Raw genomic sequence first — 21,002 nt, 5'->3', positions numbered from 1 at the left:
TTGCTTTCCCAGGCTTCAGGATATGCTCTGTTCGACCCCTTGCAGTGAGCCTTTACACCCAAGATTCCTCAGTGCTGCTCCTTGGGTGTTCCCACCAATGGTGTTACCACTCTTTCTCACTGGGCGGGGAGGTTGTTTAGGGGGGCTTTGATCCCTTTAAGACTAGGCGAGTGGGGAGCTTAACGCTCAGGCTGGCATCTTCTGCATGCCCCCTGGTGGCCCCCAGGCTGTCATCTTTTAACAGTAGCGCAGTATGTGAGTCCATGGTCAGGTGCTGCTGAAAAAGCCATGTTTTGAGAGATTTGCCAAATTGGAGAATTGTGGGGGCATTTCGAGTCAGTACTGTGATCGGGGTCCAGAGGATGGGTGCATGACAAGAGGGTCCAGAGGATGGGTGCATGACAAGAGAAGGATTATTTTAGGGTCCTCTATTTGTGCACTAGTTGTGAGCCAAGCTGGTTAATTGTTTTTCTTTGCAGGGAGCATGTACCACCAGATATGTGGATCTTAGCTACCAGGTACTCTGGTCTGCTATTGATGACTGCGTTGTAGATGATACATGCAGTCTTGAACAGTATCCTGGCTTAGGACAGGAGTGATTCAGTCAAATCTCTGTGCTTTCATGCCAAGATGTGCCGCAGCGTGGTGGACTGCTTTTAGGAGAGCCAAGTGAGCAGCTGGAAGCCCTGTCAGGAGGCCATTTTCCCCATCGATAAGCGAGACCCCAGAGAACTGCACTACAGGCTGGAAGTCCTGCAGCGGGATGAAGCGTTTGATTTTGCGAAGGGTGGAGTTTTGGAGCCAGACCTTTTGGGCCTTCTTTGCTATGTTTTTCTAGAAGGACAGTCTGCTGTCAATGGTGAACCCTAAGGATGTTGCTGATTCCGAGAGTTGTGACTTAAATCCTTTTAGTTGCATATCATGGAGGCATGTTGGACAAGTTGTTGTTTAGTGGGGGGACCAATGAGGACGAGTTCAGTCTTGGCAGGGTTAAGTTTGAGGTAGGCAGCTGATGTGCAGGATTGGATGATGGTTAGGTAATCGTAGGGACAACTGATGTCCTATGGGCTTTTTATTCTCATGTACAACTGAGTATCATCTGTGTGTTGGTGGATGATTATAACAGGGTCTTTGAGGAGTGTACCCAGCGGCTCCAAGTAAAGGTTAAAAATGATTGGTGAGAGGATGGAGCCTTATGGGACTCTGTAGGAGACTGGGAGTTGGTTAGAATGCAACGTGTTCATCTGGACGGCCTGGTGTCTGCCAGAGCGTTAGCAGGTAATCCAATTCAGGATAGTGCCAGAGAATCCCATCCTGCCTGTGAGGAGGGAGAGGAGGATATGGTGTTTGACTGTGTCAATTGCAGCCAAGAGCTCAAGGAGTATAAGGGGGCATGAGTTGCCCTTCCCCATGATTTGGAGGGCATCACCCGCCACCTGGATGGTGGTTGTCTCGATGCTACACTTGGGATGGAACCCGGATTGATAGTTGTTTATGAGATGTAGTTGATTGATTCTGGCGAGTAGTTGTGAAGCGATTACTTTTTCCAAGATTTTTGCAATGAATGGGAGGTTCATATTGGGCCAATAGTTGGCCAGGTTGTCTGGGTCTGACCAAGACTGGTCTTATAAGACCTCTTTTTAAATAAAGGACTATCTATAGTCATTTTATTAAAAAAGAGGTCGTGTAAGATCAGTCTTGAGGGTGCCTGGTATTGATTCTTCTTTGAGGAAGACATTAATAAAGCTGAGTAGTGCATTGAGCACCTGGACCATCAATTGTTTAATGGGGATGATATCAGAGTAGGAAGTAGGTTTGAGAGAGGTGATTATTTTTAGGAGGTATGGGGGGGGGCAGAGATGAGAATTCAGTCCTGAGGAACAGTGTACGTGCTGAAGCGAAGGGAGATAATGCTGTGGGAGGTTGATTTGGTGATCTGTCGAATTTTGTCTATTTTTTCAAAACATTAGTTGTTGATTCCATTTCATTTTACCTGAGTTGCTGGCCACTCTGGGTCAACAAGGGTTTAGTACAATGCTTTACTACTTCAAAGAGGGCTTTGCTCCTGTTAGAGACTGCTGCAATAGTAGTGGAGAGTAGTAATCAGCTTTGGCCTCTGTAATCTGAATCCTTTGGTTGGCATGGAGAGACTTGAGGTTGGTGAAATCTCCAGGGTTATGGTTTTTGCCCACCGTTTTTCTAGGGCTCTCATTGAGCATTTGTTGGAGGCAAGCTCAGGGGTGTACCAAGGGGTGAATTGTTTGGTCTTAGCCTGGGTGGTTTTTAGAGTGGCATGAGTGTCAACCGGATTCATAGCTGAGTTGTTGGATAATTCTAGTAGAACTGAGGCATTCGCTGTGGTGGGAAATTCTACAAAGTTTGCATCTAGCTCATCAACTATGAAGGTTTTGAATTAACGGAGCTGAGTGAGGGGGCATTTAGTCTGACCCTTGTGGGCAGTGTTCAAATAGCTGATCAATAGTGGTATGGTAGAGTGGTCAGACTCTTAGGCAGTATCCAGGGCAGTTCCCTTAGGGAGCACTGCCCCAGATTAGGACTACAGGCGAGAGCAATAAATCCCCTTTGGTATCAGTCTGTACCGCAAAGATTTAGTTGGTAGCTGTGGCTGAGCAGTCAGACTTATCTCAAGAGGGAGATGAGCAGTATTCAGGGTTGACACAATCGGTAGTACAGTACTATGGAGCAAGGAAACACTGACCAAAGCTTTGTATTAAAAAGAGAATATATATTTATTTTATACACTTCTAAGTCAACACATTTAATAAAGTAAGTTAAATTTAGTCAAAAGAAAAGCATATACAACTCCCTATTCAATTGTAGGCACATTTGCGGTAGAGTGAAAACTGAGCAAAACGGCACAGTGAAAACCAACTACAAATGGCACTCCAACAATTCAACGAAAGGGAGGGAAGGCACAAGCTAAACCGAAATATCTTCAGACACCCCCTAGCAACACTTCCCTGAAGTTTTGTGAACAAGTAATGCACAGTAACACTTTAGCAGAAAGATAAGTGAATGAAAACTGAGCGAAATGGCACTTGACAAGTTAAAACAGCAGGAAGGAAGAGGGGTTTAGAAGATTTAGGTGCATCAACACATTTCTCATTGAAAACTAATCTAGTGAGAGTAGATCCAACAAATCAGCCAGAGTCAATAGGCCTGGGCCAGTGTCAGTGGTAGAGGACCAAGAGCTTAGGAGCAAAAATGTTCTTGTAGCTGCAGTCAAGTCTTTAGTAGAAAAATATTGAAGAGGTAGCTGCAAGGCGGAAGACAATGTTAAGAGAGAGGGCAGCCGACCCTACAAGTAGTTAATGGATTTAAAACACCTTTAGGGCTACCACGGAGAAAGGGCGGCATGGCGGAACAATGTACCTTAAACGTGAAGAAGTGGCTACTGTGGTGGCGGTTGTTCCTGGTAGTTCCTGCAGGTCGAGGGATCCAACAGAGGAAGAGAGGCTCTCGTCGTGCAGGAAGGTTCGAGTCGCTGTACTACCCAGGGATGAAACCAGCCGCGGTGCTGCCAAATGAAGTTTAAAAGGTACGCTCCTTTTAATCGTGATCTGGGTCGATAGCTGCCTGGCTATCCGGTCTCCAAGTGCTGGGCACTGTCGATTTGACTAAGGCAGGTCTGAGGATGCGCTAGGTGAACTGGTTGACCCCACCAGCTCAAGGGAAGGAGGCTCTTTCGCTGAAGATCTCCTCTCATCGTGTGGAAGAAAAGTGGTGAGACGATCCGGCAGGGCTTCACCGGTGGTGTAGATGCTGAAGATGTCTCTGGCTTCTCTTCCCTTCGGTTCCGTAGTTCCAGTGGCGACGTCTTGCCCTTCCAGTCCTCAAGACCCTGCTTTTATGCAGAAAGAGACCCATTCATACAGCCTAGCTGTCACTCACACAGTGGAGTGGTCATCCTGGTCGGGAGACCCTCCAGCCTATCAGGTTAGAGTGCGACCTGAGTTGCGGTGGCAACTCTGTCCGGGGGTTCTACTCCCCCTCCCAAACAACAGACCCACGCCAGACTCAGTAGCGCCGAAAGGAGGGCTTCTTGGCAGAAGCCCGCCAAAAGGACGAACAAAGGATCCCCGACCTGGGTTAGGAAAATGGAGTAAGACTCGAGAAAGAAGTTTTATCAAAGTTCTGGCAAATAAAACCTACCGGAGTAAAGTTAATAATAAAATATCCGGCGGTATGTTAGAGGCTGTCAGTAGAAGTGGTAGCCTCGAACAATGGGAAAATCCCATAGGAAAATATTCGCAGTCGAATATAAAAGGTAGTAACCACTGCCACCAGCCAGAAACTTTGTAGAGGGGGACTTTAAGGTACCCTCTCGAAAATGAACATAGGGGCAAAAATATTAACTCCTTCCAGTACTTCCATATTAAGATGAGGTGTACTGGTTAAGTTCATGAAAATCGACTAGTAAAGTCAATGGGGACTTTACATGCCCTGGGAGACAGTAGTCAGTCCCAGGGTATGGAGTCTATGTTTGGGGGTCGCTACGACACTCCTGTGTCACTGCACGGAGGGTGCTGTGTAACACATGTGCATAAAGATGGTTCCTATGGGTGAGAGAAAAGATCCCATAGGCATTAAACACAAAAATAGCCTAGAACACACATAGCAAAAATGCCTAAGAGTGGGAAAAAGAGTCTCACTCTTAGCAGGTAAAAAGAAACAAACCCTTCAAATCCAGCAAAGCTGCTGTGGGACTCTATAGGTAGGGGAAATTAGCCATGAAATGAGAATTCTCCCTAACACAGACCAGTCAAGGTGGATAGTGTCTGCACCACTGATGAAGCGGATGATGTAAAGACTACGTCTAGGGATATAAAAAAAAAAAAAAGCCTAATTATAGAAGGTATGCCGAAATTTAACCCATTGAAGATTTGATGCCTGTTCCTACCAATTAATTCTTGCTTAGGTTTGCAGATGCTTTTAAATTCCCCACAATCAGTATGTTATCCTCATATCCATTTATTTACCAATATGCAAGGATGGAATTCACTTAATTAATTACAGACATCTGTGATAATAAAGCAAGATTCCAAAATGTATCACTAATAATTCTATGTGTGCATTGTGTCCTTTCCCAGTTATATGTACATCTAGTAAACAATCTAAGCTAATAGAGATACATTGTGACCAAATATCAAATGCATTATCAATAGCTATGAGGAGCCCATCTTCACAACTAATAATTTATCAATTATTTATTAGTTATAATCAATATTTTGATAATTGATAACTTTTTGGAACACATCGGGCCTCATTCCGACTTTGGAGGTAACCACGCCGCTATTTGCGGCATGGCTGCCTCCAAAATAGTTCTGATTCCGCCCTGATGAATGGAGTAATTACCGGTCCATTCCAAGGTTGAAGGGACCGGTAATTCCCCATTCACCAGGGCCCTTCCCCATTCCTATTTAAGCCCCCATAGGGCTCAATGGGAATGGGGAAGGTGCTAATAACGTTACCGTAAATTATGGTACCGTTATTAGCACTAAAGTCCCTTTGCGGGTCCCGTCCTTAACGCCTGCTAAAAGTACGCGTTAAAGAAGGACCCGCAAAGGGAACTCGTAGTATGGTGGTAAGGGTTTACCGGCACCGGTCTTGTTACCGATGACCGTTAACCCTTACCGCCCTACTCGGAATGAGGCCCATCATTTCCATTCTGTCTGAAGATGTCGATTGGTTCCCGTACCAACTTCAATAGAATTGCTGAGTAAAAATGAACCAATATCTTATCACACCTATTCTGTTGGAATTCAATCCAATAAATGTCTCTTCTGTCATGAATCAGCGATATTGACCCTTTTGTCTGCCTGGTCCCTCAGTCAATAACCATTACTCCGCTCCCTTCAACTTGGCCGACGCCAGGAAATGGCATGGTCTACTCTTTCTGTATTCATGCACATGTTTCCTTGAAAACAGACACGCCCCGCGCTTCCACGCGTCTCAACGCTTGCTTGCCTGCACCTTCGTCCCGGCAAGTGTTGTTCTAAGTTTCCCAGCCCTTTACTTCCTTAATCCTTGGTGCCATTCTCTTTTCCTTCTGGGTCTCCTTTCTCTCCCCTTCGCGACCTCCGTATTCAGAGCCTAGTTCCCATATCCCTTCCAGTCCTAGTCCGTCCGGATCCTCCCAGGAACATTGAATATTTTCCAAGTCCCGGAGCTGCCGCCGCCGGGAGTCAGAACCTGTGTGCTCGCCGTAGCCCAGCAGACTGGATTCAGAGGATTCTAGACCTTACCTCTACAAGGCTCGCTCATCCAGGAAAAAGAAACCCGCGGACTCCAAGAAGAGATCCACAAGAAGCAAACAGGTGAGCTGCGAGTCTGAAGACTCGGATTCTGACATCTTGAGATAAACACACCGAGAACCAGTATGTAAGAAGATAATTTTAGCAGTTTGGAAACATTGAGAGGTAAATAATCCTTATCCTGCAGAAGTATTTCCAAACCAATTGTTCCTTATTCATAATTGAGTTGGTCACCTGAAGGCAAATTATTATTTCCTGCATCATTCCCCAAAGTGCTTGCATTGTTATTGTCAGATGCAATGCAAGGCTTAGTTAGGTCTTATCAATGGCTCTTGATCTAGACCATTAGTCTCACTGGACTTTGCTATAATCATAACATCAAAGGGCTAGGCTTTGAAAACATTTTGAAATATCTGTTGTTGATTTTTTAGAAATTGTATTTATTTGTTCTGTAAATTCTTTTTCATCTGTTTCACAAAATCCTTCTCGGCAGCACCCTTTTCCTGTTCATTATGAATGTTTAATGTGGTTCATGGATTTTCTTCTTTTTCTGACTTTTTTGTGAACCCTAAGAGGGACTCTTAAAATTGTCAGGACTCATACTAAGCATGCCCTCATGAGAGCTGGTGGGTGCAACATTAGTACTGTCCATGGAATTGAAACTGTAAACTACCACACTCAGCTCCATTCATACTTCCTCTAAAAGATGTGAGGAATTCAGAGAAAGAGGCCTCTCTGAATTTATTTTAAAGACATCAAATTTCCTCAAAATTCCTATCAGTAATTTTGAATGATGATGCACCCCATTCTTGATGTTATTATATAATCTAACTAAGGACTGTAGAGCTAATTCGAGAAGTGAAATAAAAGATGGGCCTAGATGATCATTGTGCTCCAAGGAGGAATTAGGGACCAGTAGCTCAACTGAATTAGAATTGTATTGGTTCGAAGTAAGTGATTCATTACTTACTTCACTACAGGCTCTTCTTTTCGTCTTTGTCTTTCCAGTGTTATTTTGCATGGGAGTTCTGTTCCCATATTCCATACTTCCACTTTGTAATTTAGGCTATAACATACCCTTAAAAATGAGAAATCCAATGCATAGAATCTGTTATGCCCCGTCTCATGCTCTTTAGGACTTAGCATAGAGGGGGAGGCAGGCTGAATTAAATCCACCAAAGGGTTTTGGGAAATTAGTTATTAATCTTCCCTTTTCGCGTCTGCAGTAAAGCCCCTTTCTTCACATTCTTGAGTCTTAATTGGATACTGCGTTACCAGATTACATATCCCCTTCCCTGTGTTTTATGTTTTCTGAAACCTCCTCAAAGGAAGGTGGCGTTAATACTCTCTCGTTAAGGTTGCAGTGCAGGGGGCGTGGCCAACAGCCGAGCGATGCAGATGTGATTTCCCGCAGCTCCGCTGCCCGCCGTAATAATCCTGTAATATCCTGCATAGGCAACGCTGGAAAATTGGCTGTTTTAACTGTAGGAAATTTGGCTGTTTTAACTGTAGGAGAAGAGGAATACTCAAGGAACAGATCCTGAGATTTGTGAAGCACAGATTCATCCCTGAAGGCGCCAACGAAATGGAGAACTGCCTGGACCGATGCGGGAAGAACCTGGGAAAATGGCCACAGCGCGCCATCTGTGCCCGACAAGGAAAGGCAATCCCTGAACGCCACTGACTCTGCGGTGAGGAAGAAGTACTGGCGCCACCAGAAACCTTAGGGGGCTGTGCCCGGAGAGACGCGCCGACCCTGACCGCCACCAAGGACAGCGGTGTGGAGATGAGCGAAAATGAGACCCGTCTCCCCGAGCGGCACCCGGATGGCGAGCCGTTGGAGAACCGGACCACGAGGAGTGCTGGGGACCCCACGTACCTCCGACAAGGCAGTGGTGGACCGGTCACTGGTGACTGCAAAGGAGGAGGGCATCTTGAGAAAGAGGCACGCCGGCCGCCCGAGCCAGCGAGGCTGCCCGAGGCTGCGGATACTGTCAGAGGAGGGAGGCCCAGAACCCGCCTGACTGAGCCCTCGGGAGCAGCGGAGGGGAATGAAGAGACCGGCACCCAGGAGGGTGTGGTGAAACTGCGGCCCTGTGCACACCTTCCCACACAGGCCATAACGCTGCGATCCCAGCCGCACCCAGTGGCAAACGAACTCCGATACCTGGTGACCGCGAGGAGCGGCAGGCCCCCCTGGGAGGCCCCTAACCCTCCCCCTGAACCGTTGACCCACCAACCTCATACAATAAATCAGCAAGAACATTACCAAATAAGCACTGCAGTACCAGTAAAGTGGAACACAGCAGTGACCCACTCAGGTGGATAGGGGGGCACTTTCACCCCAGTGTCTCCCATCAGGTGGCACACGCGAGGATCCGGCGAGGACACCCGATTCGGCCCGATCCCGCTCCCTCCACAGCGGCCCGAAACAAGCCGGCGGGAGATAGCTGAAAGGAAGACCCAAGCAAGCAGTCCTTACATCCACGGCTGGACCCCTCCGTATTCTCCTGAATCCACCCTGCGCTTTAAACCCCCGGAAGGCGGCTGATTGAACGGGATCTAGAGCAACAGGGGGAATCAGCCACACAATGCTGGAGGGCCCCGAGTAGATAGCGCAGCTGACGCCTGGTCTCCTGAGACCCCCAAACAGTTTAAATCATACGAACAGTCCGGGAACCCCAGCCCTCGGCGTGAGAGGAGTACATCCTAAACACTGCGCATCATTCCGACAACTGACGTGAAAGTCGCCATGGGCAAGGACATGGGCAAGAAAACAACCACACAAAGCACAATGAACCAATGCGCCACCAGTGCCTCCACGGTACTGGCCGGCGCAGATCCGGAGGTGAATCCTGCCCCCAACGAAGACTCCTTAACGTTGAAGGACGTGATGATGGCGATAGCCAACTCCCGCACCTCGATGGAGAGGAAAATGGATGGCATCCCTGCAGAGGTGTCATTCCTTCGACATGATCTCCAAAAACTCTCGACCAGAACAGGAGAAGTGGAGCAACGGGTGTCCGGAGTGGAGGACGATTTGGGTGGAGTGAACCGGCAACTATCGCAGGCACTGACTAGACTTAAATCCCTGGAGGGACGCATAGATGAGGGTGATGGCAGGTCCCGCCGCAATAACATTTGCATCCTCGGCCTGCCGGAGAAGTCGGAGGGACCCTGCACCGAGCTTTTCCTGGAACAGTGGCTGGCATAGCTTTTTGCACCCAAATCCCTGTCAAACATCTTTTCTGTGGAACGCGCCCATCGAGTACCAGCAGGGCGCCCGGTTCCTGGCGCTCCCCCAAGAACAATCATTTCCAGGCTCCTCAATTACCGGGATAGGGACGCCATCCTGCAGATGGCCCGAACGAAAGGAATCATCACACATAACGGAGCCAGAATCATCTTCTTCCCGGACTACAACCGTGAAGTTCAGAGGGCCAGACAATCCTTCGAACCCTTGAAAAAAAGCTCCACTCCATGAACATTAAGTATGGACTCCTCTTCCCGGCACAGTTGAGAATTCAACATGAAGGTAAAGCGGTCCACTTCACGGACCCACAGGAAGCATGGACTTGGGCCGAGACCCACATCACTGGGGACTGGGCCAGGAATGACCGGACACGCGGGGGAAGATCGAGACCCTGCCAGCGACGGGACAGACCCGCCCACCAGCCTGCACTGGAGGATCGGAAGGAACTGGGAGGAGATGCTATCCCCGAGCAAGTCTAGTGGAACGATTGACAAAGACAAGAACTGTGGGGAATCCCCGGCGCCGGTGAAAATGGACGCCGCACCTGTCACTCGCCCAGGGAATGCTTAGAAATCCGGATTAGGAGACACCGCACCCGGCCTGGAAGCGAGTAGTACAACAACCGGCAGATTTTCTAACCAGCATGTCAGACTATTGGCGGAGGCCAGGACCCCCGATACGAGACACCCGTTACACGTTGAGTGCAGTAAGTCTCAAAGTAGTTAGAACAGTTGATTTTACTTCAGTTGATCTGGTGATCTAATTTACGGTCACCAGATGAGTTTGGACGACAGATAGTTCATGTTGGGGAAGAGTATGTGGAGGGGGGAGGGAGGGAAGGGATGTTCTGTGGGTACACACGGTTTCTATGTCACCCCACCACCACCCGCGACATCGCCATTCACTGCAATTTTGAAACATGCACCCATTTCCCAGATGACTACTAAGCCTGGCACGGCCCATGAGTTCAATACCAGCTGTACACACCACCTCATCCTCCATACACTAACGTCTACCAGGGACCATGCCTGCGCATTCCATGGATGCACAAATCCCAGCAACTAACACAGAACATACTAAGACCCTGAAATTCCTCATGTGGAATGTAAACGGCATGGGATCAAGCATTAAACGGCGCCTGATAGTCCAGTTTCTTAATAGACGATCCCCTGACGTAGCCTTAATTACCGAGACCCACTTGGCTGGCTCGACCTGCCAGTTCTTCCGCAGGACATATTATCGCCTGGCGTTCCACGCGGGGTATCCTATGGGGTCACAGGGAACCCTTATCCTTCTGCATAAACGACTCCCATTTGAGCTAACGGCAGTAGAACAGGACCCCAGCGGCCGGTTTGTGTTGGTGAAAGGCACACTACGGGGTGAAACATTGGCCAAATTAGCGATATACTCCCCACCTGGGCTGGCGGAGGGACTTTTGAGAGAAGTGACGGCCCTGTTAGCACAGCACCAGCCGGACGTATGGATCATAGGAGGAGATTTTAATGATGTATTAAGTAACACCCTTGACCAAACCAATATCCGGAACCGCAACCCCAACACACCCACTAGGCTGGCGTCTTTTTCGTCTGCATTAGGCTTGTGTGATGTCTGGAGGAAGCTCCACCCCGCAGAACGGGTCTTCTCCTTCCACTCGGGCGCTCATGCGTCCTTGTCCAGAATACACTATTTCTTCCTCCCAACACCTGAACTGCATAGAGTGATTTCCGCAGAGCTACTCCCCCGCAGCATTTCAGATCACTCTCCTCTGGAGTTGATACTCTGCACGAACAGACCCTTGCCACCCAAGACATGGAGATTAAACAATTATTATCTGGGCATCCCCGAATTTGTAGAAGCCATCACAGGGAAATCCGACGAATACTTTGAAATTAATACAGACACGGTTGATGACGCGGTCACAATGTGGGAAGCGCATACGGCTGTGCTCAGAGGGGAAATGATCGCCTGGGGGACCAACAGAAAGAAGGAACAACATCGGAGGGTGGTGGAGGCAGAAGGGTAGGTGGAGAGGTGGGAATCCAGATACATACTAGATGCTACTCGGAGACACATCGCGCTCTCCAAAAAGCCAGGGAGGGCCTTCACAACGCGGCATTAGATAATGCAAAACAGGCACACAGAGAATCCAGGATCAGGCTCTATGGAAGTGGCGACAAAGCAGGCAAGCTACTGGCCTGGTTAGAGAAACAGGAGGAGGGGCACAGACATGTCCGACAGATTGTTAACAACGCGGACAGCCCGGCCCAAAATGACTTGGACATAGCGGAGGCATTCGCCGAATTCTGTGCTGGCTTGTACAAAGCTCCACTAACCCCAACAGATCCTTCCTTTCTGGACGAAATCACGCTCCCACAACTATCGGAGCAGCAAAGATCTCACCTTGACAGAGCCCTAGAAGAAACCGAAATAGCAATGGCCATTGGTCAGATGCAGTCCGGGAAAACGCCGGGACCTAACGGATTCCCGGTCGAGACATGGAAGCGTCTGGGCAGCGACAAGATAGCAACACCTCTCCACAGGCTATTCCTTGCTGCAAGAGAACAGGGCACTCTCCCCCCGGACCTTAGAAAGGCCAGCATCGTGGTAATTCCAAAGCAAGGTAAACCCCCTGAACTATGCACATCATATAGACCAATATCACTTATTAACGGCGAAGCTAAAGTTCTTGCCAAAGCACTAGCAAATAGGCTACAAGCGGTCATATCCTCCTTAGCCCACCCCGATCAGTGTGGCTTCATGCCACATAGGTTGACGAGAATGAACATATGCAGACTCCATCTGTTATTGGAGCGGGCCCCAATCCTTGACACACCACTCGCCCTTTTGGCAATCGATTTTGAAAAAGCATTCGATTCAGTGGTATGGGAAATCCTGTGGGTGACGATGAGACGTATCGGAATTGGAGAGACCTTTATTGGCTGGGTGCAGCTCCTATATAAGGCACCGCAGACGGAGGTTAGGGTGAAGGGTTGGACCCCCAGAACCTTTCCAATAGGCAGAGGCACACGACAGGGTTGCTCGCTGTCCCCCCTTCTTTTCGTGTTGGCAATCGAACCCCTGGCTCAATGGCTCCGACAGGCCACTACATGGTGTGGGTTCCGATGGCCGGAGGGATGAGAGGATAAAGTCTCCCTCTATGCCGACGACCTCCTACTTTACCTAAGCAACCCGAACCAAGCCTACCCGATAGTAGCCCAGATACTGGAAGCATTTGGGGATTGCAGCGGTTTAAAAGTTAACTGGGACAAAACAGTCCTTTTCCCAATCAAAGGAGGAGACCTGGTGGCCCCCCGGGGGACGCCTTGTCAGGTGGCGAGGGAGGGCTTCCGCTACCTGGGTGTGTGGATCTCTGGAGACCTCTTGACGTACGTCCCTGACAACCTGCATCCACTAACTGAACGTTTTTCGGAAGACGTGAAACACTGGATGCTTCTCCCCCTCACGATAATGGGTAGAGCAGCCCTTTTCAAGATGCTGGCACGTCCACAATTTCTGTATGTGCTGCAGAACACCCCTTCACATAATTCCAGTCTCAGAATTCGTCCGGGTGGAACGCCTCCTTAGGAAACTGATATGGAACCCCGAATTGCATTGACAACGCTACAAAGATCCATATGGGATGGGGGAATTGGAGTCCCACATCTCCAGTCCTACTACTGGGCCGCCCAATTAACGGTGGTCAACGACCTGTTACATGGGGATCATGAACTCCCACACATCTGCGCGGATACAGCCATCACACAAGATAGCCCACCAGCAGCCATGCTTTACCAGAATCTCACTAGACCCCCCCCACAGACACTTTCCGCACATATCGCAATTGTATGGAAGCAGGTACATACACACATTGGCTGGGGGAACAAAATAACTTTAGCACAACCACTGTGGCGTAATTATATGCTTACCGAGGTACGAAAACTTGCAAGGTGGCCCAGGTGGCTGGAGGCAGGTATAAACACAGTTGAGGATGTAATAACGGAGGGCGCCATCTCCCAGTTTGAAGTGCTGCAGCAGAAGTTTGGACTCCCCGAGAACGAGCGCTACTAATATGTGCAGCTGTCGCACGCCCTTCGGGCCCATAGACAGGCACTCACAGATGCACCGGAGTGTACCCTCCTGGAACGCAACCTCTTTCCACAACATATGCCCAACCAAGTCGGATCTACTCTATATAAAGCCATAAATGCGTTTGCAACCCCGTAACTGGCCACCCTCAAAACCAAATGGGAAAGAGACCTGGGTGTCATAGAGCCGGAGGACTGGGTTCAAGTACTCATGCACCCTCGAGAGATTGCCATAGACTCTAAGATCCAGCTGGTCTAGCTCAAGATACTACACAGGGTTTACTACCCACGAACGGTCCTATTTGGCTGGGAACTGGCCCCGGATCCCAATTGTTTGAGATGCCGGGGAGAGGAGGGCACTTTTTACCACCTACTCCGGTAATGCCCCCAGATACAAACCTTTTGGATGCAATGCTGCCAAAAACTGTCACGTGTCCTGGGTCGGACGGTGGCACTGGAACCCACGAAACGGCTACTAGGGGTCCCAGATGAACACGACACAAACAAATGGGAGACTATCTTCTTCTCGACCACAATGGGGCTGATTAAAAGGGACATTGCACAGAAGTGGGGAGCCCCGGAATGTCCGACCCTGGGCCAATGGTCCGCCGAAATGGATATTTGTGCAATTAAAGAACAACGAATATACATGGCACGGGGGTGCCCAGCCAAAGCTAATAAGATTTGGGGGAAATGGGAAGAGAGTGTGGACTGAGATCCAGTACGATGTACTAGAAAAGGTGCAAAACACTCTGCTGTAGAATGGTGGCCACATAACTGTGAAATAAGCACGAAGCGGCATAACTGATGCCCCAATGAATGGGAAAGAGGGTGTAGGGGTGACGGGTTGGGAGGGAGGTGAATTGACGGGTTGGGAGGGAGGGGTGAACATTTGTATGTTACTATGTTGTGTTTATAAAACAATACAATGTGATTAATAAAAAAGATTGCAGTGGAGATTGTAAGCAATGCGTCTAGACATGAAGTTATCTTACGTACAACACCTTCTAGAAGCTGATATGGATAACCACTTACCACCTCTTTCAGTCTTCAGGTCTTTGTCTGCAGAGCCGCCAAAGTGACATTCAGCTGGCAAATTGCCGACTGAAGCTACACTTCACTACACACTTGGAGCGCACTTCAACCAGTGCAGTAAATATAGTCCAAGACAGATGGTAGGTGGGGCTGTCTTAAGAAATCCAAAGCTTAAAGCCATGAGCAAATGAACACTGCCAACTGCAGCAACACTTGACTACACACTTCATGCAGAAAAGGTAGATTTGTGCTGTCAAAAGGCCAAAAATGTGGTTAGGCATGACATGTCTGGTGTCTCAGTGAGTGGAGGAATTGGGTACCAGGGTGATTGCAATAGAAAGCGCTCTACCTGACTTACGGAAAATTCTTCTAGATCCTCCAACTGGAGGAGCCTTGGTCTCCCGATTCCCTAAAATGGGGAATAGCTCTCACAGGTGTTAAGGTCTGTTAAGGTGAACAGATCGGACCAACACTCTACCAAGGGACAAATGGGAACCACAATGAGGAGGTAACTGTGATTGCCAAGATTGGATCTCCAAAAGTGAGAGCTTGGATTCCGAGGAGGCTGAAAAGAAAAGCATGAACTAAGTGAGGGACATATTTAGGGAGACAAGACTTATAGGCTGTAAAAAATGAACTACTGAAAAAATGAATTTAAGCTTCCATGTGGTACATTGGTAGACTATTAGGTAGCTGCAGCCACATCCTACGAGAAGGGTGTGGCAACAGGAGGGACCAACTGGCCAAGGTTCGGCGCCACACAGTGGGAACGATATACTGCATTCTAGCAGTTGCCTGAAGTTCTTTTAGAAATGCACAAGGTTATTATTGTGCATGACCGTTGTGGGGAGGGTGGTAGTGGGGATATTGGTAACATTTAAATTTGTTCTATTAGTTCTTTGTCTCTTTCAGGTCCTCCCTCCTGCTGTGTCTCCCCCTTCCTCTCACTCTAATTGTATTGGGGATCACATGGTTCTGGGACATGTATTACATTTTAATTACCTGACTATTTTATAAGATGTGAAAAGTTTTAAAAAGGGGACTCATTTGAATTTACAGACACGTTAGAAATGCTTGACATATTGTTTGCACTATCTGTGTTGTGCTATTACATTAAATTAATAAACAGATTTTGAAAAAAATAAGTTGTTTAAACAATGGCCCTGACCAGCAAATTTCCTGTCACCCCTCTGCTTAAACTTACCATCAAGAGATGCTGTATACAGTATCAGAGATTCTTGGGAGGTTCATAAAGTAAACTTGTTCTGGTTAAATAGTTTGAGGTTAGTCGGTGAATATATGTCACACAAGGGACACAATCTTAAAAATAAGGTCACATCTCACTGGCAACCAGTATAAACAGCGGTGAATGAGTGTGATGGAGCCTTTTTTCCATTTTGCAAAAATAAGACAGCCCACGACTTTCTGAAAGCTCTAGAGAAAATCCAGCAGATAGGATTGGATTCCATTGTACAAGTCATTGGCATAATCAAATCCTGAATTATTCAGGGATCCCACCACAGTTTGGTGAACCTCAGAAGTAATATAGGGTATAATGCAGCTCTTCTCGTTATGGCTCTGAACTGTACTCTCGACCTGAGAACAGATTGTCTCCAAAATCCAAGGTTCTTAATGCAGGAAGACTAGCTAGCATTATAGCAGGTTAGGAGGAGCAGTTATGTTGGCAGGATTTTAAAGTGTGGGAGGAGAGCCAAGTAGTAGTACCTGGATGTGTACAAATTCAGACCACTGCATCCTAGTCCGTGGCTGACTTTTGCAAATGCTCGGATAATGCAGAGAAACTGTCCTGTGAGCATCCAACGTGCAGATGATTCTGCTTGTCGACATCATAAGAATCATATGAGAGTTCTTGGTTATTGTGTATAACCAGAAGTCATCACAAATAAACGTTAAAAATAGTGGTAGAGAGATGGGAAGTATGTGAAGTGGATTGGAAGAAAACCTATACACTTAACTCCTGCTCCCAATTGGAAAGAAAGGAACAGACTCCACCAATGCATTCACAGAAGCCTGGCCACCAGCCAAGGTGCTTCATCAACAGTGCATGATCCACATTGTCAGATGCTGCTAAGAGATCCAACATTATCGAAAGAGACAAGGAGCGCTCATCAGCAAGCCACAGTGGATCCTCCAAGACACCATACATGTATTGCTCAATGTATAGGCCGAAAGCCTTATTGGTATGTGTCTAAAGTACTGTTCTCAATGATCGTTAACAGCTAAGGTAATTCTGCTATGGGAAGAGAGCTGTTCAGATTTGAGGGATCCAGAGTAGATTTCTTCAGCAAATGGATGTGGACAAACTGCTCCAGAGCCAAAGGGACTAGACTTAGGGATAATTGCTGATTCACAAAACCAGTTATCATATGGACAAGAGCAGATGCATGTTCCCTAGAGGCTGTAAAATAGATTGCATTTATCGGGTTACAGAGGGGACTCAAAGGCAAGAAAATCCATGTCTTCGTGTTCTTTCTAATTTGTGCTATACATACTTATGTCCTCAATATTTTACTTGGCATCGTTAATTTCTTCTACTGACGCCCACTTCATTTTCCATGCCGCTTTTGTACTGATCATCAATTTGTACCCTAAATAGTTTTGTTAACAGTTTTTAGTACTAATATATTAGAAGTATTTGACATTTGGATTCTGTTCATAAAAAGAATATGATACTTTCATCTATTTATATAGATCACTGTGAATTTATGCTTCCCTATAAACAAATATGCTAGTAGGTAGAGTATACTGTTAACCAAATGCTCTAAAGTCTTCATCCCTATATATAGAACAATTGATATATGTATTCTCATGTAAGTAGTGCATTCCTCTTTATATTTAATTGTTATCTTAGCAATGCCCTTATTTATCTTTACCCACAGATGAAACTCCTTTTACAGCGGGATCTCGAGAGCCAGATCCAGAATGTTGAAGTAGAGATCGGCACCATACGGAAACACATCAATTTAATAAAAGTAAGTGCTTCTCTGCTTGCTTTAATCTATAACATGACACCTAATGGGTAGTCTCAGAACCTTGTCGTGAGTGTGTGCTTGTCTCCTAATTTTTCCCAGATCTCCACTTTGAGGGACAAGGAAGAGATGATGCGGAATTTCACCGAAATGATGAGAGCAATTAAGCTCTCTGAGGGGAAGGTTCTGCAATTTGCAGAGAGTGTGGAGAGGACAGCCCTGTCCCAGTTTGAAGGAAAGCTTAACCAGCTGGGAGAAAAGAAGACAGAGCTGTGGCACAGTAGGCAGAACATGCTGCAGAGTAATGGAGCTGATGGTGGGGGTCTGATCTTGCAGGTGAGTACACTTGGAGTGAGCTTTGGGTGCCACAAGGATCTTTTTAATGGATTGTAATGTCTAAGGGCTACAGAGTCATCAAACGCTGGGGCAAGACAGTAGAGAGTGACCAGGGCTGCTGGGGCAGAACAAAAAAATGAATAACCCTACACCTTTGTGATCACCAGTTACTTTAAGTGGCTTGGCAGATGAATCCTAGCTATGAACTTAAAAAAGATATTGACCAGGGGCTTAGCAACCCACAGTGCAAGGTGCCCTCTTAAACTGGAAGCTCCTGTCCTCTCCTGCATTACTGGCATACCCAGGTAATATCCAATCTGCCTGATCCATTGCCCAATCCCCCACTGACCGGCCGATTTACTCATACAGACCCACTGCGAGCCACCACTAGACTCTCTGCCGTGGCAGCTACTGTATGGAAAAGATGCTGCCTGCCAAACGCCCACTCGAAGCCTTGCCCAGCATTATGCAGTCTGTGGTTGAGGGTGCGAGAGGACATCAGTGGTTCCACAGGAGTGTTATATACCCCTGGTGGTGGCACTTCACTATATTGTGTGGTTCGCATCCGCATCCAGGAGAACACGGAAAAGGGTGTTGTTATAAAGCACAAATCACATCTTTGATTTCCTAATTAAGGGGTTTCTTTTTTGTGTGCTCCAGGTGGACACTGATAAAGGGATTTGACAGAATGTTAAGGTAAAGTCCCAGGAGGCTGTCTCAGCCACCTCCGGTCATTTTCCCTACTCTGTGTTTCCTTTAAGTAGCACATTTGTCACTTCTTTTATTACAAGGCTGCAACAGGCACAAGTTTGAAAGGCTGAGTAGGAATAGTCTGTTTCTCTGTCAACTCACAGCTTACCGGTTAGAGCCCATTAGCATTTCAAAGCCCCTCAAGCTGTGCCTACTCTGGAATAAATACCTGCACCACATAAACCTCTTTTCATTAACTTAACAGTGCTCACTAGTGTGTGGTGTGCCTAATTTGTTGACATGAAAACAATGTTCAAAATCTGTGTGCTTTCACATTTTCGCATTATTCATAAAAACAAGCTTGTGTGAAACAATCACTTCTATGGTGTGAAGACTATAGGGCCGCATACAAACCTGTCGGGCTGGCTCATGTGAAGTATGAAATAATAAGCCAATCCTGGCTTTCAGACTCAAGTCACAATCCATTAAGGTGCCTTAATTTATAATGTACATTTACAATTGTCAATGACCAGAATCACAGAATGCCTTTTTTGTAAGAGCATACTTTTTCAGGAGAAAGAAGAATACATCCAGGAAAGAAAGTGGTGGCAATCTGCATTTCAAGCATCACGTGGTGTAATGGATTTTGCGACGCCTTGGTTTCAGGTATAAACAGTGGATAAAAAGAATACTGTAAACAAATAAATGGGGTGTTTCCAAAAATTTGACGAGCATGGGTACCACTTTAGACTGAGATGACCACCACTGGGGCCAGACCCTCACAGTGGTGCAGAAAGGCTCCCTATAAACTCTAAAGGAGCGAACCAGACCTTGACATAATATACCACCACCTGAAGCAGCAGGTGAAGGTGAGCACTGGGATACCTGCAAACCTCTAGCAGCTGTTATGAGCCCCTGCTAAGTCTGTTGCACAGAACCAGGAGTGTAATCCAGCTCTCTATTTGGCCCTGAGTTTGTACAATACTCCCCTCCAATTCAGTGCATAACAGAGATGGGATTCCGTTGATGCAAGTGCCCTGGTATTTCCAAGAGACACTGACCCTGTTGTTCTGAGTTCCAGTGAGGATGGCGAGTACTCCACTGTGTAAGTACTTATCATCTCATGGTCTGCTGCAGTTGGATCGCTGGGCTTACGAGATGGACTGCCTCGAGGGATCTGGTTGATGTTCAGATTTGTGAGTCCTTTGAAAGCATAGACTGGTTGGTACAGTGTGAGGTGAAGGGGAGATAGTGATACTTTAACTTATGAGATGTCTGCATCAATCCTTTGCACCGTCCCACCAACATGCACTACCAGTGCTGGTCATAGGGTTAAGTAGATGGTGGGGTCCTGAATCTACAAGAACATCCCTCTTAGGTACTTTCTCTTGTGCTGCCTCCTTTCTACAAAAATAACAGGGTCGTTCACACCATCGGAAGCATTAGTCATATCCTCTTGCCATAGCTCTTCAACATCTACCTTGCCACTCTGGCCCACCTGATCTCCTCCTTCTCTCCTCACTTCCAATATTATGCAGATGACACACAGCTCTCCTTCAAGCTTCCCTCCACAGATCTACGTTGAAAGATCGAAGCCCGAAAAGCCTGCATCCCAAAAAACGGAGCAGCAAAAATCTGAACACGAAAAAGATGTTCTGTTCTGAAGCGACGGTGTAATTAGTTATTTATAACGCGCTTAATACCCAGAGTTTTCTAAGCACAGACCCGGGGATCAAACCTGTGTTGCTCCGCTTCATCTTGCTTCCACGGCGAGCACGTTGCCCTTGAGCTACCCTTGAGCTATCCTCCCGGCCCTCATATGGAGCACTCGGTCCTGCATTCAAAGTACCTGCTACTCCCTACCCCGGTACCCCACTTACCTATTCCTTCACTTCCTCTCTTCTTTACTTCTGGGATCCAGTCTCCCTGCGGCCGAAATTTCCCAACCCTAAATTGGGTCAGGGTTTTTAAAATTGCGCTGCACTTTTGCTCCAGAAGCAGTGGACACACCCACTCCGCCCAAATCCCATTATACCAAACACGGAGAGAGGAGGACACCCACACAAACCCCTTTCAGCATTCTTTTCCTGACATTTCCAGTGGGAACCCTCCCTCCATTGCCTCCTCTTCCTCCTCTCTCTTCCCTGACTGTCTGACTGCTATTAAGGCATGGTGTGCTGCCAATGATCTCTGTCTTAATGCCTGTAAGACTGTGATCCTTTCCATTGGGACCCCAGTTCCCCCTTTCCCCCTTACCCTCTGGCCACCCTCTATTGGAACTCCTCCCCTCACCCTCTTGTGAGGCAAAAAACCTTGGTGTCATCTTTGACTCCTCTCT

At 47.3% G+C, this 21,002-nt stretch overlaps 1 protein-coding gene across 1 annotated transcript in view; it reads left to right on the top strand.

Moving 5' to 3' along the window:
• Positions 1-21,002, top strand: part of TRIM47 (tripartite motif containing 47) — a 278,480-nt gene that overhangs the window by 79,520 nt on the left and 177,958 nt on the right. The window contains exons 2-3 of the mRNA XM_069654743.1: positions 17,549-17,641; positions 17,741-17,974. Coding sequence (XP_069510844.1) covers positions 17,549-17,641; positions 17,741-17,974 — 327 coding nt within the window. The remainder of the gene's footprint in view (positions 1-17,548; positions 17,642-17,740; positions 17,975-21,002) is intronic.

This window comes from Ambystoma mexicanum, chromosome 3q, assembly GCF_040938575.1.
Source record: "Ambystoma mexicanum isolate Mex_15411 chromosome 3q, UKY_AmexF1_1, whole genome shotgun sequence".
Taxonomy (NCBI): domain Eukaryota; kingdom Metazoa; phylum Chordata; class Amphibia; order Caudata; family Ambystomatidae; genus Ambystoma; species Ambystoma mexicanum.
The sequence above is the reverse complement of the archived record's forward strand: the minus strand, read 5'-3'. Positions and strand labels throughout refer to the sequence as shown.